The sequence below is a fragment of the Lepidochelys kempii genome, chromosome 18, assembly GCF_965140265.1.
Source record: "Lepidochelys kempii isolate rLepKem1 chromosome 18, rLepKem1.hap2, whole genome shotgun sequence".
NCBI lineage: Eukaryota > Metazoa > Chordata > Testudines > Cheloniidae > Lepidochelys > Lepidochelys kempii.
Window position 1 is genome coordinate 11,716,832 of NC_133273.1, and position 18,905 is coordinate 11,735,736.

Genomic DNA, 18,905 nt, shown 5'->3' on the forward strand with positions numbered 1-18,905 from the left:
GAAATGTGCACTCTAAATATTCTATACACTGCTACATTATCTTCAAATGAAAGATGATTTAAAATTTGGAATTCTTTAAATTCCTCTACATCCTGTTGTACAAATATCTGAGTTCTTCTGAAAGTACTATGTGATACATTACACGAAGACAGCCACACACGTCTGAGGTCTGTGCTTTAAGTTACATAGTGTTCAAATTAATTCTTTTTTGTACAATGATAAACATTATTTCTCATTACCAGGGGATGTTGTGAAGGTCCAAACTAACAGGAATCAAAAATGAAATCCTTAGATAAGCTCATGGAGGATAGGTACATCAATGGCTGTTAGCCAAGACGGTTAGGGACACAACCCCATACTCTTGATGTCCCTTAGCCTCTGACTGCCAAGGTAGGATTGCACAACAAGGGATGGATCACTCAATTTCCCTGTTCAGTTCATTCCCTCTGAAATATCTGGCATTAGCCACTGTTAAAAGATGGGATACTGGGCTAGATGGACCATTGGTCTGACCCAGTATGTCTATTCTTACGGTGTAAATTGCTACTCAGACTAATGGTCTGTAAAGCATTCTATGATGTTTTTATCCATAGGTATTCTTCCATAGCACAGCATTTGTGCACCAGTATAATTTATTATCAAAGGAACAGATATACAGTTTAAACACATTGAATCAAGGTATTCTGATTTTTACAAGACTGGAGTATTTTGTGATATTCTTCCTTCAGGCTGCAAGACTATGCTGGATTTCGCTATTTGTTTTTGACAAAAAAGCCGTTCTGCAGTTCTAAAACAGATTTCAAATTTACAGATATTAGAAATATTAGAATAAATGGAGCAGCAAAAAAATAACGTAACACAGCTTTATCCCATTTAAGCTGCATATGCTGCATTTACTTGGAGAAAAGTGTTAAATGTCAAATATACATTTTAAAAATACTGATTTGTCTAAAATAATAGGATTTTGTAGTTATGCTATTTTATTTACAGTGACAAGTGCTTCCTCCTTTTTACGCATTTATATAATTTCAAAACAAGTCTGATCATACTGCTTTGACAAATGTCAAAATGGAGCTGCACAGATGGTACTTCAGTAGTTGAGTTTTCCTGAAAATTGCAAGTAAATGTTTTATGCTGTAAGAGAAATCATGTGAGGTGCCAAACCCCTCCTGAGAGATGCGAAGCTCCTTTCACTTCCACTGACTTCAGTGAGAGTTGAGGGTACTCAGCTCTCGTGAAGAAGTGCAATACCTTGCAGGATCAAGCCATCTGAAGCCAAGCCTGATCAGCAAAAGACCATGTCTGCAGGAAGTTGGGGCCAAGTAGCAGTGCTTAACATACTTCATATTGCTTTACAAAACATCTACTTAATATTTTATCAATGACAATGGCAGGGTTTTAGCTGTGTAATTCAAAACAATTGCACAGTCTGATCTGTAGTTTCAACTAACTATATTTTCTGAAAAGGAAATAGTTCTGATTTAAATAATCATACACAATGATCAATATCTATAACGTCTGGGAAAAAATTAAATGTCAAATAGAAAATAATCACTTAACTATAGCTGGCTACTTCCTTTACCAGCTGTTTCTTACCTCCCACATGTAAACATTGCTCTTAACTTGGGATCTTTTTTTCTTGTCACCAACAAATGGTCCGAATTTTTTGCCTTTTAAAATTGACTTTGTTGCCCAGACACCTGGAGAGTTAAATCAGTAACTGTAATTAGTCTACTTTATTTCTGACAAATAGCTTTCTTAAACATTTCAAATTTCATAAATTATCAAAATACATGCAACTATTTTCAGGGAGCATTTGCAATACCAAAAGAATACAAAAGAAATAAAAATTTACTCAAAGTCAACTTACAAAGCCAACTATGAGCCCAGAAAAGAAACTTACCCATGAAAGACTTGAGTAAATTTATAGACCTTACAGATGAATAAACTCCATATTTGCTGAACCAAAGAAATGGCAAGAGAATTACAGACCAGTTTCCTTACTTACAAATGAGAACAGCATCTCTACCTGACCAGAGTTCAAATCTGGAGACTACTAGCTGGAATGTCCTAACTGATCAACTGTTGGGATGGTGAAGAGGACAAGAGGTGGTCTTATGAAGGAAATGAAGCAAAAGAGGCGATATTCTGAACCCCACCCTCCCAGCATGATATCATCTCTATCTCATTAAAGCAACAGAATTTGTAATGTAGGCAGAATTGCAGAATCTATTTCAGAACAATGAAAAATAGTACTTATCTGAAAAATTTTGTTCTGAATCCTTCGTATCACGTCATCAGGTAAAAGCATTGAATCCCCATACTGCTGTATGCACGATTTTATGGTAAGTTTCTATAAAGCTACACAAACGGTTTGTCAAACCATTTTCTGCACTGTTTCAGTTAAGCACACTATTCAGCTGATGATATACAGACAGCCCACACACCCTTGCAACAACCTCCATTGTCTCAGACCAGTTCAGAATAAAAACCAAATGCTATCTTTGTTATAGATATAAAGTCAAATTCTGCATACAATTACACCAGTGAAAATCTAAAGCAACTACACTGACATCAGTGGAATGAACTTTGGAATTACACTACAATAATTTATCCCCGTTTTTTAATGTACAACTGACAAAAGGGAAAGGAAGATAACTCTCTATTTAGTACCATATACTGAAATCAGGCATTTTCCCGTTTTATCTTGTATCCATTATCCCAATCTTTATACAGTAAGGTAAAGGTGATCTCTCCAATCCCTCCTGTTTATCTGATCATATTCACAATACCTTACTACAGAGGTTCTCAAACTTTTTCTTTGAGTGCTCCCACCCCTGCCCCCACACACACACCCCCAACATGCTATAAAACCTCCATGGCCCACCTGTGTCACAATAACTGGTTTTCTGCACATAAAAGCCAGTTCTGGCATTAGGGGATAGCAAGCAGGGCATTACCTGGGGCCCCATACCATAGGGGCCCCCACGAAGCTACATTGCTCAGGCTTCAGCTTCAGCCCTGGGTGGCAGGTCTCAGGGACTGGGGCTTCGGCTTTCTGCCCTGGGCCCCAGCGAGTTTAATGCTAGCCCTGCTTGGTGGCCCCCCTGAAACCTGCTCAAGGCCCCCTAGGGGGCCCTGAACCCCTGGTTGAGAACTGCTGCCTCACTATATTATCTTGGTGTCTTTTTTTTTTTTTTAATATAGTTAGTAAAGACCCATATGTCAGCTACTATGTAGGGTTGTTTAACTTGTTCAAGAACAACTTATGAAGTTATTGGAGGACAGTTGTAGGAAAAATGCATTTTCACCTGCTTTACATACAATAATAGAAGAAAGGCAAATGAAATGCATACAGAAGTTCTTAGGTGGTATTTAATAGTATATCTAAAGAGAAAATTTAATTAAGATTTGTTCAAAATCTACATGTTCGGCCCTTAACTTATTATCCACAAACCTTAACAGAACTTTGATCTTTTCAAAACATCTTACTCTGAAAAGCTGTCAAATTGTAAGTAAAGGTTCATGTTTTATAATAAGAAAATTAATTATATATGGACACACAAAACTTATGTGTTTCACGCAACTTTAATTCTTAAAACCATCCATCCTTCACTAGAATTAAAAGACAAGCTCCATGCACAGACAATTAACCTCTGGTAGGTACATATCTGTTGGTCTACAAAGATAAAACATTTTGATTTCATTGACAATTTAATACTTGCTTTAAAAATACTTTTACCAAACTTTTCATTTTCAGTGAACACTTATATAACCTTCATAACCAATGAAAGTTTCTATGTTTTTTCCCCCTACATCTAACACAACTCAAGGCATGACATTTCTAATTAGACCTTGTTTATATTTTCAGCAATGTATTTCCTTGTCTCAGATTGGAAAAGCAAGAGTCTTCAAAATGGATTCTAATATTTTTCTATTAGCAGGTTATCATAAAAAGTCCTCTTGTACTTTAAAGATCAACAGGTCACTTAATCAGTCCAAAGCATTATTTATTATTTGTACTGCTGTACTTCGTAGCCTCTATTAGGATCAGGGTCCTATTGGAAAGCGCTGTCTCTGATCCAAACAGCTTACAATCTAATTGGTACAGAAGTCTTTCATTTCCAATTACATTTCAAATTCTCTCTCAAGCTGCTAGCTTTCTGCACAAATTCCCTACCCTATAGAACAAGCTCCATCAAAGCTAATAATGGAAACTTTACCTCTTTGAAAGGCATTAGTGCAACTGCACGGTGAAGTATTTCTACTATCAAATTTGCCCTCTCTCAAAACACTTCTCCATTGTACTCTACCAGCTGCTGAATATCCAAGGAGACTGCATGTTTTATGCCATATCATGGAAAATATCTGTGGCAAGGAATCATAGAATATCAGGGTTGGAAGGGACCCCAGAAGGTCATCTAGTCCAACCCCCTGCTCAAAGCAGGACCAATTCCCAGTTAAATCATCCCAGCCAGGGCTTTGTCAAGCCTGACCTTAAAAACCTCTAAGGAAGGAGATTCTACCACCTCCCTAGGTAACGCATTCCAGTGTTTCACCACCCTCTTAGTGAAAAAGTTTTTCCTAATATCCAATCTAAACCTCCCCCACTGCAACTTGAGACCATTACTCCTCATTCTGTCATCTGCTACCATTGAGAACAGTCTAGAGCCATCCTCTTTGGAACCCCCTTTCAGGTAGTTGAAAGCAGCTATCAAATCCCCCCTCCTTCTTCTCTTCTGCAGGCTAAACAATCCCAGCTCCCTCAGCCTCTCCTCATAACTCATGTGTTCCCTAATCATTTTTGTTGCCCTCCGCTGAACTCTCTCCAATTTATCCACATCCTTCTTGAAGTGTGGGGCCCAAAACTGGACACAGTACTCCAGATGAGGCCTCACCAATGTTGAATAGAGGGGGACGATCACGTCCCTCGATCTGCTCGCTATGCCCCTACTTATAAGGAAGCCAGTCTTGTGTGGTATTTTCCAGGTCTGCAGTGAATCCCTCCTTGCAGGCTGAAGTCAAAGAGCTGTGATTGTGATCATCAGAGAGCAAGAAAGGGATCTGAATGGAAACTGCAAGATGACTGCACAGAACTACCAGCAAAAAATTAAGCTGTGGAGCAGGTAAACGAGCAGTGAGTGAAGGAGATTCAGCCTAGTGATGTAACAGTATTTCTTAATAAAGCTAAGAAGCAAAAAGCTCAAATTTAACTCCAATTCATATTCTGATGTTCAATTCAGTGCAGACAAGCATGGTCTGTGGAAGAAATGCAGTGACAGATCATTCTCACTGAGACCTTGCTAGCCAGGTCACTGTGGATCATTCATCATAAGCTCAACAGAAGTCTGCTTTTACTCTCCATCTGGGAACCAAGTTGTTACAATAAAAGTGAAAAACTTATCTGAGTTCCTATGTAAAAACCAGTGGTACAAGTAGAAAGTGTCCAATAGGGAGACTGTGGAGAAGGACTCACAAGCAACAGAGAGGAAAATCATAACTCTAGATTATGAAGAATTTTCCAGCGCAAGTTTAACTGGTGGAACACTAGATACCTATTAAACGTCACTTCTGATCTGATAAAAATGCACGATGCAGGAGAACAAGCAAGCATAAAAAAAGGCTTTTTTCCACTACAAACTCAAAATCTCATTGCTACACAATTGCAATATTTGTCTTTAACAAGCATTTTCATAATTCAAGCTTTGTTTTATTTTAACTTCCCACCCCATTTTAGTTTCCTTCCCGTTTGTTTTTTTCTTTGAGGAATGGGGAAACTCACGCTGACTGCACCATTTCTTTGTTACTTTAATGCTTCACTTTCTATAGCTGCCAGAATGCGGTATTTTTGTTCTCTAATTTCTCCTTTATCTCTTCACAGTTACAGCACTTACCAAGCCGTGTCTTGTCAACAGCAGATGGGAAAAGCCTCACTTCCTCAGGAAGTCCTTTAAGCACATGTTCAGGTACATCGGCCAAGGTCTCAGCTGCTCCTGCAGATTCAGTTGTGTTCTACAAGTCAAAAAAACAGAAGCGCCATGACCATGATGAAAGAAAAACATTTTAGCACAACAGATGATCATTCCATACAAGCTAGAAAAACTGGTGACAAAATGAAAGTGAAATTTTAATTTGGGATTTCAACCCGGGATTCAATATTGCAAATGTCTTCCACATGAAGGCATTGCAGGTTCTTTGGTATGCCCATCACACTTGTTTATACTTTTGTAGAGAGTTCTAAAATCATGTTAAAAAAAATCTCCTAGTGAGAAGTGTACCCAGTTGTTCCTTTGAGAATCTTCCTGCTTTGTTCCAGCCATTCTATGCTCATGTTTGATACTGACAAGTCGATGCATGTATTTTGTCTATGATCACTACTTGGCAAGCAAATGTAATTTAGGTTTGTTTATATCCCACAGGCCATTTGCCACTTACTTCAGCCTTGTGTTCTATTTAAAATTCAGAATTTCCATCTCAGAAATATTTAATCTCATATGTGCCTGAACTTGGTATACGTGTCAATGTTGGTGTGGGTTACCTGATCGCTATTAATAGTAGCTATATTAGTCATATTAAAGGCAGAAAGTGGAACAAAAACAAAGGGTTGCGCTCTATGCCTTTGAAAAAAATGTATTTTATATTTCTTCCATTATTCAATTGATCTAAATCAACTCGTTTTTCATTCTAGTTCAGCTAATGTTTTGAGAACCGTGCAAATTTATATATTAATCAGGTAAAACTGGTCTACTGAGCTGAATTATAAATCAATCTTAAACAAGAACATTACACAAGCATTCCACACATTAGAAACAAAATGTTCAAAGTAGGATTTGAAATCCATAGTTAGGCACAGGTGCACACAAGTTTGAATATTTGGTCAAGATTCCTGAGTCCAGCTATTTATACAGCCCCTCTGAGTACCTCTTTTCCTCTGAAGGAAAGCAATATAAGAAGGTAACAACTGAAGTCTAGAGCAGAACTGGGACTGAACCCATACCTCTTAAGTCACAATCCACTGTTTTAGCCACGAGTCCACCCTTCCTCCTTAAAACGTTTTCCAAAAAGTTTAGTTTTCAGCATTCTTAAGAACTTCCAGTTCACTATAACATTCCCTTCTCAATTCACAGTGGCTCAGTCAAATTGTTATGAAGAGATCTCAGAACTGTAGGCAACTTTGCATATCCTGCATGTTGCAATGTGTAGGCATAAGCAGGCAAAGTCACGTTTGCTATGGCTAGACACAGTTCTTAATTCCCCCCCACTTCTTAAAGTTGTGGACACTTAAAAGTGGTGTATAAAAGCCCCAATCCTGCAACTGCCTTTAATGGGACTCTGTACAAGCACAGGAGTCCACCTGCACTCCAACAACTGCAGGATCAGAGCATGATGAATACATTTGTAAACAGAGTCGATATAAACATTGGTATATGAAGAGTTTTACTGCCTGTAGACTATCATCATTATGAAATTTCAAATTTCAGCAACTTCCTGTTGAGATGCTAGAGTTGTTCTAAGTCTGCTAAACAATTTTTTAATTTAAAAAAAGTAGTTTTTTCCACACTCTGCAAACTGGATAATGGCTGCACAACTTTTGCTCTAGTTTAAAAAAAATCCCAAGCAAATATCATCCCAGAGGTAATATTCTAAGAAAGTTTTAAGTCACTGAAAGAGTTTAGAGAGAACATGCATACATAACTTTATTTATAGGAAGTGCTACAAATGATGCATTCAGAACTTAACTAATTTAAAAATTAGCAGTAAGAAAAGGAAGCTTTTTAAATTTTAGGATTTTTTTTTCAAAAGTGTTAAACTGTAAGAGAAGCCAGCATCACAGCTGTTAGCCAAGACATATATAAACAGAAAGATTCATGCCCCAAGTCAGAGAATAAAATGGTAGGTAATTGTTGACCCAGTGGCCTATCCTCCTTGACCGAGTACATGACAACGGACACCGAACAGGTTTTAAAAAGAAGAAATCGTGTTTTAGTAGCGAAGTGCATTTTTTAAATATTTGACCCTTGACCAAGGAAGCTAATTGAGTAAGGCAAGCAAGTGCATGTTGAGATTTACTCTTCAGGTGCAGCATGTTTTAAGTTTAATATGACTTTACTTGGTAGTTCAATATTTTTATTTTGAGCTTTGAATATTTGAAGAAAGTTGACAAAGGAGTCATGTTAGACTGTGAGCTCTTCAGGGAAGGCACTATTTTCATCTGTACAAATGATACAGCACAACCCTGTAAGTCAGCAAAGGTAACTATGGAAGCTGGTCAGCTGCTGTGCTAAGTACATTAATTCAAATTAGTATCAGCAATACAGCCAGAACAGTTGTATATTATAAAGCCACGCTGATGGAGAACGTATTTTACCTGTTAGGTACCCAAAAGACAATACAAACCTGAGAAAGCCACGGGACTGGTGGTATTGTGCCCACTTGGACTCTATATTAAAACAGATTCAGTCACCATTAAATTAACCATTTATTTACATTAACTATTCTCAAAGCACTGCTGAAACTTCTTAAGCTATCTTGTTTGCCTTAAAAAAAATGAAATCTATGCTTAAGAAATGAAGAGCAGCTGATCATCTACTCCCTTAACATATGTCTGCTGTTAATTTGATTCTTACAGCCTAGCACTGTGATGATTTTTGAGAAAAATGAATCCAGATTAAATAAGTTTGTGGGGAATTAGGAACACATCTACTCCATTACGATCCACAATAAGTAGGGCCCTACCAAATTCACAGCCATGAAAAATGTGTCATGGACCCTGAAATCTGGTCTCTCCCCCATGAAATCTGGTCTTTTGAGTGCTTTTACCCTATACTATACAGATATCATGGGGGAGACCAGCATTTCTCAAATTGCAGGTCCTGACCCAAAAGGGAGTTGCCGGGGGGGGGGGGGGGAAAGAGTTGCAGGGTTATTTGTGGGGGTTGGGGGCTGTCACGGTATTGCCTCCCTTACTTCTGTACTTCAAAGCTGGGTGGCTGGAGAGCAGCAGCTGTTGGCCAGGTGCCCAGCTCTGAAGGCAGCACCCAGCCAGCAGCAGCACAGAAGTAAGAGTGGCAATACCATACTATGCCACACTTACCTCTACGCTGCTGCCTTCAGAGCTGGGTGGCCGCAGAGTGGCAGCTGCTGACTGAGGGCCCAGCTCTGCAGGGGGGAACATAGAAGTAAGGTGGCAATACCATACCATGCCCTCTTTACTTTTGTGCTGCTGCTGGCATCGGTTCTGCCTTCAGAGCTGGGCTCCTGGCCAGCAGCCACCAGCTGCCCAGCTCTGAAGGCAGCAGCAGCGCAGAAGTAAGAGTACAGAATAATCTTGTGAACCCTCACCACCCCGCCCAAACTCCTTTTTGCGTCAGGACTGCTACAATGACAACACTGTGAAATTTCAGATTTAAATAGCTGAATCATGAAATTTATGATTTTTAAAATTCTATGACTGTGAAATTGAACAAAATGGACCATGAATTCGGTAGGGCCGTAACAATAAGCTGGCTTCAGCTGAGGTTAGTAAAACTAATTTTCCTCAACAGGAGAGTAGTTTTACACAGGATTGCTGGATCTGCCTCAAATGTCTGGCCTGTAATTCACCTATCTTCATCATAAATTGACAGTGTAAGTGAAAAACATGGCTAAAGAAAATATATCCTATTTTACTTTTGTTTACAGATTTACAAATAGCTTTTCATAACTGAGAGTTATGTTTAGGATATAATGAGTCAAAAGATACCAAGAGATGGTAATGATATTGTGTTGAAGAATGTGTCACAAGTTGGCTGGGCTATGCGATCTACTGGATAAATATTTACTATTTGTATTGTGGTAATAGCCACACAGTGTGGTAAGTGCTTTCCCACCACATGTTCCTCTGGTCCGAAAGAGCTTAAAAATAAAAAAAGACAGGACATAAGAAAAGAGACAGGAAAAGAGATGCAACATGCAAGTAGAGTGATTAGAGTGATGATTAGCCTGCTTATTTATTATTTGTATTACAGTAGCATCCAGAAACCCCAAATAGGAAAAAAACCCACTATGATAGATGCAGATTTTTTAAGGGACATTACGTTGAAATCTATTCAATTTAAAACAAAAAAACCAAAGAAGTAGTTTCAGGTACCACACCATACCCTGAATCTCCCTGTCAATTTTTGCAATCATATTTCTTAAATTTTATAAGTTTTTCTTCTCATCTGTTGTGTGGAAAACAAACGCAAACAGGAGGAAGTCATTTATACACGACAGTGAAACTGACTACAAAAGAAAGTGCTGTGAAGTGCACAGAGGAAATTGAAAAGTAGTGGAAAATGTTTCTCTTTATTGTAATCATTGGTATTACTCGTATCAATACAGTAGAACCCGAGAATTATGAACACCTCGGAAATGGAGGTTGTTCGTAACTTGGAAATGTTTGTAACTAGGAACAAAACGTTATGGTGGTTCTTTCAAAAGTTTACAACTGAACATTGACTTAATACAGCTTTGAAACTTTACCATGCAGAAGAAAAATGCTGCTTTCCCTTTATTTTTTTAGTAGCTTACGTTTAACACAGTACTGTACTGTATTTGCTTCCCCCCTCCCCCCCCGGGTCTCTGCTGCTGCCTGATTGCATACTTCCTGTTCCAAATGAGGTGTGTAGCTGATTGGTCAGTTTGTAACTCTGAGGTTCTACTGTAGTAACTAAAAAAATTCAGAATAAGGTGATTTTTTTTAAGTTGATGGTGTCTCTTTAAGGACACTTCACAAAAGGCACTGCAGATTGCTTCTTTCTCCATATGCCTTTCCCTGCCGGTCCATACCATTTTGCTCCAAGCATGATGTATGCTGCACAATTCAACTTGATAAAAGACATTGGGAAGGTTCACTTGCATTCTGCAAAATACAATGACTTGGACCAGCAAGGCATCAAAATGAAAGGCAGGCTTTCATCCAGGAAATTTACAAAAGCCAAAACATATAGCACCCCCTGCAGGAGTGCTGGGGGGGACTACTGGAACTATTCCTATCTACAACTAACCTTGTAGCTCCAAAAATATGCAATATTAAGATTCAAACACCAAAACATATGACAGTAAATAAGGCTAAGGTATACCATTTTCTATATATTTACTGTGATAGCTGTGTATTTAAACATTTGAGACTTGTGTGGCCAAGTGCTAAATAAAACCAGTAAAGTTTCAACACTGATCCAGCAGTTTAAAGAGTACACCCCAAAATGTCTACTGCCTAACAGGTACTAAAATAAAACTTCCACTGCTGTCAATCAACTCTAAGCATTAATGTATCAAAGAGAGCCCTGCACCATCAGGTTGTTTTAAACTTGTTTTGACTCATCAGCAGGAGTCACTAGATACTTTTTTCCAGTAGTTTAACACATTGGCTTTTTGCCATTTTTTTATTCCATACAAAAAAAAATCAGTAAAAAGAGAGGCTTGCCCTGCACCATAGCGCACTTAAGTACTAAAATAAGTTAAAAATTCTCGTATTTGTTGTATCATGAACCTGTGTGTGTCTGTATGTATACTTATCCACACACGCAGCATAAGCAAGATCTGCTGAAATCAGACATGTTTACTAACACATTATTAATATGATTTGAGTTCCGAACACTTAAAATAAAAACACCAATCTCAGATTTGAAGTTTCATTTAAAAAGCAGAAATGTAAGAGTAAATATTTTAATGCATGTAAAGAGGGTCATTTTCTACTTTCTCTGTTCTTTGCAATGCCCTGTGAAACTATATAGTAACTGGTTTTTGAATGCCTGTTCTGACCATATTTTAATGCTCCAACCAAGAAGAGGGTTGGAGGCTCAAGACCAAAAAATATTTTTATCTAAATGTAGTAAGTAGTCTATATAAAAAATTCAGACTTTGGCTCATTAGCAATTTTAAAGGGAAAATTACCTACCTGTAAACGCAATTCTCTAAAGGAAGGTTCCACTATAAATCTGTACTCTTGGGGTCTCATGACCTTGAAAGCTGACTGGCTAGCACAGTGTAGTTTAACATCCTCTGACAGTGAGGCAGTCCACGCACATGCCTCATGCCCAGGCGGATGGATATATAAATATACATAGCACATCTCAGCCATTAACTGCCAGTTGCTTTTCAACAGAACTTTTATAAGTATCAAAGGAATAAAAAAAAACACCTAACTCATGGGGAGCTAGGAGGGAAAATGTAGATGTACAGAGGAAATGACCTTCAGAGTACTCCTATTACAGGTAAATCTAGCAATTTCTTTTTCTTCAAAGGTATGTATCCTTGACAGAGCCTCATACTCAGTGATTACAAATCCAGGGGAATCTCTCTCCCAAACAGACTATGTTACTCAGTGAAGCTGGAAAAGAATTACACAGGATTAGTCTAATATGTCCAGCCTACTATTATAGTTAAAAATATGAATTAGAAGAATGCCAGGTAAAACAAATACTCACCATCGTAACATGACGCTGAAGAACCATTTCTTTAAAAATGATAAACATAGGTTGGCAGAATTTAGCAGTCAGCTAAACATCATTTGAAAAAATTTCAGGTCAGGATTATAGTAGTTAGCCACATCAGTCTTCAATAAATTTATTAATTAGTAAAAAAAGTGGAAAATGTGTATTTTTTCCTGTTAGTGGTTACTGAATTATACATCCTTTTTGAAGCACTGCTGGATGTAGCAGCCCACGACGGCTACAATTATTTGAAGTTTCCACTGTTTGAAGACATGTTAACAATTTCCTCCTTCTTCCTCCCCCCCCCCCCCCATTTATGTACAAGTATAGCACAAACATGCACAGGATTTTGTAAATCCACTCACCTTCTCAGCAGAAGTGAGTTGGGAAGCTTTGCACAGTAAGTGGGCAAGCTCTAACCAATGGTTTTTGCTTATTTTAGGCTTTTATTTAAAAGTATTTTACTTTCTAGCCCTCATGTTTGTGATTTGCCGAATACGAAATGATACAGTGCCGTTTCTTGAGTTCAGAAAGACCATTTCAGTGTCTCTGCCACTACTACAGCATTCCCAAGCAGCAGCAGACAGAAAATGACAATACTGTGGTCATACCAATTTTACTGCATTGTGCTTCAGTAAGCCTGGAACAGCTGCAAAGACACGTACACAGAGGAGGATGACCTAAAAATTGGAAACTATGGAAGATGTAGAATGGCAGGGATCCCCTGCTATGCATAGCAGCCAAGAGGTCAGGGGATGGGTAGAGACTACCATACTTCCTAACCTCCAGCAGCTAGAAGTCCGTGGAGGAAGAGAAAAGGTTACTTTCCTCTTTCAGCAGGCAGAGAAAGGCAGGAATAATGGGGACGTTTTGTGACTTTCAGACACTTACTAGCCTTAAACAAATATAGAAGCAGAAGGCACCTGAGCTGACAGAGCATGGTGACTGGAATTCCAGCACTTTTTTCCCATTCCCAGTATCTGAGACAAGTCGGATTGGGCTTCGCACGGGGGTATTGCACATGGACTTTATTAGTGACCCCTCATTTTATTTTTCATATTAGTCTGTGGCTAGTAAGTGTCTTCTAGAATACATGAAAGATCGTAATCAGAATTATGTAATTTTAAGGTCTGATTCTTCCCAGTATGTCAGGGCCAGAAGATGTTAGCAGACCAGGACATGTTCCCAATACTGCTCATTTTAAAAATGTTAATCCCCATTTAACTATGTAATCTCTCACTACTCTATTTCTAAAAATAAATAGTAGAGAGTCAATTAGTTTGGACAAAATTGTATAGCATTTTACTAGATTATCCACTTAGGTCTGTCAGAAATTCGTCCCTAAATACTAGCACTACCCTTCACCCTCAAAAACTTCAGAACAGTCCGAGCATGTAACAGAACATGTAACCTGCATGTACCTGCAGGTATTAAAATACAAATCAGTACCTAAATTTACTTCTACTTACATAAATCAAAGAGATTAGCATCTAAAAGTGATTTAACATAGCAGTTTGAATTCCACCTCCACTGTACTAACGGAATTCACAAATCATTTGTTCAAGAGCATTGACAATGGCCCGGTTCATGACAGTAGATTTACACCTCCAAAACAAAACTCTTAATAAGTAACCAAATACACTATTCAATACACTAAACAATGGACCAAACGCTGTTCTCAGTTAAAATCAATGCAACTCCATTTATTTGCAACTTGAATGCAGTTGCATAAACATAATCCAGAAATACTATGGTTTCAGTCACTTCTCATAGACTTTGAAGAAACGCATTCAAATAACTTTTGCTATAAAAGAAATTAGTTTACCTCTGGGATATTTTATGGGGCTACTATATAAGTGCATGTGCTACAAGCAATGTTAACAGACATCTGGATAGAACCAGCCTGAAAGAGTAAAAGAGAAATCCTAAAACAGTGGGTATTGTTTTAACGTTTTCCTCAGAGTCCACCACTTGAATACTTCAAGAAAGCTAGCACTCACTGAATAACAGAATGACTAATCAGCTTCATTACTGCTTTTTACACTTGTTAATGTGAAGTTGCTGATAAATACTGAGCTGTTAGCATTCAAATTTACAGGGGGTAAAATGGTAGAAAAACAACACCAAAAAGCATTTGAAGGGGTGGAAGAGAATCCTATATAGACAGCAGACAGAAGACTGAAGTTAAAATAAAATGTTGAGCCCAACTACCTGTCCTTGACAGTACCTCTGAAGACATTTCTGAAGCAATATTATTATTAATCATGTTTATTATGTTAATGCCTAAGGCCCAATCAAGAATGGGGTCCCGCTCTGCTAGGCACTCTACACAAGTCGCTGCCTTGAAGGGCTTATAATCTAAATAGGCAAGACAGACATAAGGTGAGGGAAGGAGTATAACACACAATATGATGCCAGCAAATGTTAGTTCCACATTTTTTTTTAAGGTAAGGCTGTTAGGAGGTGACAAACCAAATACAAAGTCAAGGAAGAGGGGCCATGGAAAAGAAAGGGTTGAGAGGGGCAGGGGAGAAAAAGGCAAGATGGGCAGGGGTGCCCTGAAGCGGAGGTGAAGACACTACAAGCGATTGGGGGGCCGGGGGAGAAGGGTTTGGCGCAAACAGCCAGTTCGAGCAGAGACAATCTAGTCAAAACTGTAGGAAGTTCTCAGACTGTCCAAAGGTACACGTTTTGGCTGCTGCAGCAGCAGCTCCTATTGGCAGTGATGTTAGTTTCTCTGTTTCTGAAAGGGTCTCTAAGAAGGGATATTAGTAACAAGCAAATGCACACAGCAGAACTCTGATTTGATATTTGATTTAAGAATATACGTCATTTGCTCACTTAAGCAATTTATACTCCCATCCTTTTTTTTAAACGGCCACCTGTACAAATATCCCAGATTGCATGCAATGTCTTCTCCATACAATCTTAATGCAGTCTGAGATGCATGCATAAGAACAGCCATACTGGGTCAGACCAAAGGTTCATCTTGCCTAGTATCCTGTCTTCTGACAGTGGCCAGTGCCAGGTGCCCCAGAGGGAATGAACAGATCAGGTAATCATCAAGTGATCCATCCCCTATCACCCATTTCCAGCTTCTGGCAAACAGAGGCTATCCCTGCCTATCCTGGTTAATAGCCGTTGATGGACCTAACAGAGGCTATCCCTGCCTATCCTGGTTAATAGCCGTTGATGGACCTATCCTCCATGAACTTATCTAGTTCTTTTTTAAACCCTGTTATAGTCTTGGCCTTCACAACATCTTCTAGCAAGGAGTTCCACAGGTTGACTGAGCATTGTGTGAAAAAATACTTCCTTTGTTAGTTTTAAACCTGCTGCCTAGTAATTTCATTTGGTGACCCCTAGTTCTTGTGTTATGGAGGAGTAAATAACACTTCCTTATTTACTTTCTCCACACCAGTCATGATTTTACAGACCTCTATCATAACCCCCCCCCCGTCATCTCTTTTCCAAGCTGAAAAGTCCCAGTCTTATTAATCTCTCCTCATATGAAATCCGCTCCATATCCCTAATAGTTTTTGCTGCCCTTTTCTGAACCTTTTCCAATTCCAATTCATCTTTTTTTTGAGATGGGGCAACCACATCTGCATGCAGTATTCAAAATATGGGCATACCAGGGATTTATAGAGGCAATATGATATTTTCTGTTTTATTATCTATCCGTTTCTTAATGATTCCCAACATTCTCTTTGCTTTTTGAACTACTGCTGCACACTGAGTGGCTATTTTCAGAGAATTATCCACAATGACTCCAAGACCTCGTTCTTGATAAGTAACAGCTAATTTAGATCCCATCATTTTATATGTAGAGTCGGGATTATGCTTTTCAATGTGCATTACTTTGCATTTATCAACATTGAATTTCATCTGCCATTTTGTTGCCCAGTCACCCAGTTTTGCGAGATTCCTTTGTAGGTTTTCGTATTCTGCTTGGTTAGTATCCTCCGCTAGGTTAGTATCCTTCGCTAGATCCAGGTTTGTTGTTTAAATAGGTTATTCACCTAAACTACTTCATTACAACACCTTCTATGTCTACCTCAAAAGTGTTATGGAGCGATCCAGAAAACAAATGTCTGTGACCAGGGACCCTTGACGCCAACTGGCAGAGTGCACAAGGGGTGTATAGTGTTGTACAGGGAGCCCCGGATCAGATATCTGCATAATAGTTCAACAAAGGGTGGCATGTGAGGTCTCTACCAATAATCATTACAAAAATGTATGTACGAATAATATGTAAGGAGTTATGTATCCATATTGAAAAGTATGTTCTTATGGTCTTAGAGTTAAGGCAGATTACCGGGAGGTGACATAATTCGGAGAGGATCCTTGCAGACAGGAGGTAACTGACACCTATCTCCTTGTCTGGCTATTTGTGTATTGTATGCCTGACACTGATGCCTGTTTATTTGCATATTGGGCCAGATGCAAATTAAGGGAGTGGAAAATCTACAGGAAGACACAGACAGCAGGTGGGTGGGAGAATGTGGTGTCCTGTTTATGAACAAAGACAAAGGATTGGTCTGGTATATCTGGAGTGCAAAAAGGACACATGGAATCCTTCATCTGGGACACAAATTGACAGCATGTTTGTCTCATGAAAGGAGGTCACAGACAGGGTGGCTATAAAGTGCTGCAAGGATTCTGGATGAGCAATACTCTAAAAGACATGAGAGTATCTTGTTAATTAACTCTAGGACCTATAACGTGTATGAAGATTGTTTTACAAATGTTTCCGATACTTTTACTTACTACTATTGAATTTCTATGCTTTCTTAAATAAACTTATACCTGATTTCACGGTAAACATATGTAAATGCCAGCATTAAGCCAAGCAGTAATCGGAGGTTGAACTGGTAAGCTTTGGTATACTGTTTCTTTGGAAGCAGTGAATCTGACTACTGTGAGAGTCCAGTGGACAGGGACTGAACACTCAAGGGTTGGGGTTTTGCCAATCGCTAACCCAAGGGTTGGCAACCTTCGGCACGCGGCCCATCAGGGTAATCCGCTGGCAGGGCACAAGACATTTTGTTTACGCTGACCATCTGCAGGCACGCAGCTCCCAGTGGCCATGGTTCGCCGATCCCGGCCAATGGGAGCTGCGGGAAGTGGCGGCCAGCACGTCCCTGCAGCCCACTGCTTCCCGCAGCTCCCATTGGCCGGGAAGGGCGAACCGCAGCCACTGGGAGCTGCATGGGGCCATGCCTGCGGACGGACAATGTAAACAAACTGTCTCACGGCCTGTCAGGGGATTACCCTGATGGGCCGCATGCTGAAGGTTGCTGACCCCTGCGCTAACCTATAGTGACAGCAGAACCTGCAAGCTCTTGAGGAAGTGCTTATGTTGCCCAGGGCTGATGGAGTCAGGGAGCTGACTCACGGCACGCATAGACAAAGCTTCCTCATGCTAAAGCAGTTGGTAGCAAGGGTACCCACAGGAAGCATCACAATGTCCCTCTGCATAATGTGAGTGAAAAAAACTCCAATTAACTTGAGGGTTGTTTAAGTTAGACCAAAAGCAGAAATAGGAAGAATGAAAGTAATATGAGTACAGGGCACTTGAGAGATGTTTGGCATCAGGCATCAAAGACAGCTCTTATATAGACCTGGCACTATAACTTGTTGATAGTGAATGAAATCACAAAGGCACTACAAGAGAAAACAACAACACAGAGCTGATGCTAAATATATAATTAATCTGAATGGCCAACTAAATCATAAGAAGCCATGTGTACTCTCTACACTTTGAAGACCAAATCTGAATGTGGGAGACGCCAAAAGAGATTTCAAACTATAGGAAAAACTCCTTGGGGCATGGACCTCTATTTGACTGCAGAACACCAAACACACATATGGCACTGAATAAATAATATCAGCAGTTCAACAGAAGGATTTTTATTTATTTTTTTATAGAGCGTGGAAACCATATTTAACTCTAAAAATAAATCATTGCTGAAAAATATGGGAAAGAAGCAGAACCACCAACAGCAATTACCAAAAACTAGAACGTGGAGCTTACAGAACCTTAGCAATTTCCCAAAGTGTACTACACCACTTACTATTCAAGCAGCTACACAGCAACAAGCTGTTCTCCTCTCTCATATTGCTGAGTACATGCAAAAGAACCTCACAAATGAAGTTGTCTGGTTGCAATTATACATGTACCTGTGATGAGATATTTCCCCCAACCATCCCATACCTGACTGCAAAAGAACATTAGCACAAGTGTTAATGCATAAACTACCATATTACTTTAAAAGCTGGATAGTTCCATTGGTAGAGATCTTTTTATATTACTGTTTATTATAAATATTATAAATCTATTTTTTGTTTCCACACAACATAATAGGAGAAGGGGAGCAGGAGAGGGGAAATCCCACCAGCCAAATCCAAACTGTAATTAGTTATAATTAGTCCATTGTAATGGTAGTG

The 18,905-nt window shown here is 39.1% G+C and overlaps 1 protein-coding gene across 1 annotated transcript in view; it reads right to left on the minus strand.

Moving 5' to 3' along the window:
* PRDM2 (PR/SET domain 2) overlaps positions 1-18,905 on the minus strand; it is a 119,505-nt gene that overhangs the window by 83,790 nt on the left and 16,810 nt on the right. Inside the window, exons 4-5 of the mRNA XM_073317134.1 lie at positions 5,895-6,012; positions 1,597-1,700 (exon numbers count right to left, since the gene is read on the minus strand). Of these exons, the coding sequence (XP_073173235.1) occupies positions 1,597-1,700; positions 5,895-6,012 (222 nt within the window). The remainder of the gene's footprint in view (positions 1-1,596; positions 1,701-5,894; positions 6,013-18,905) is intronic.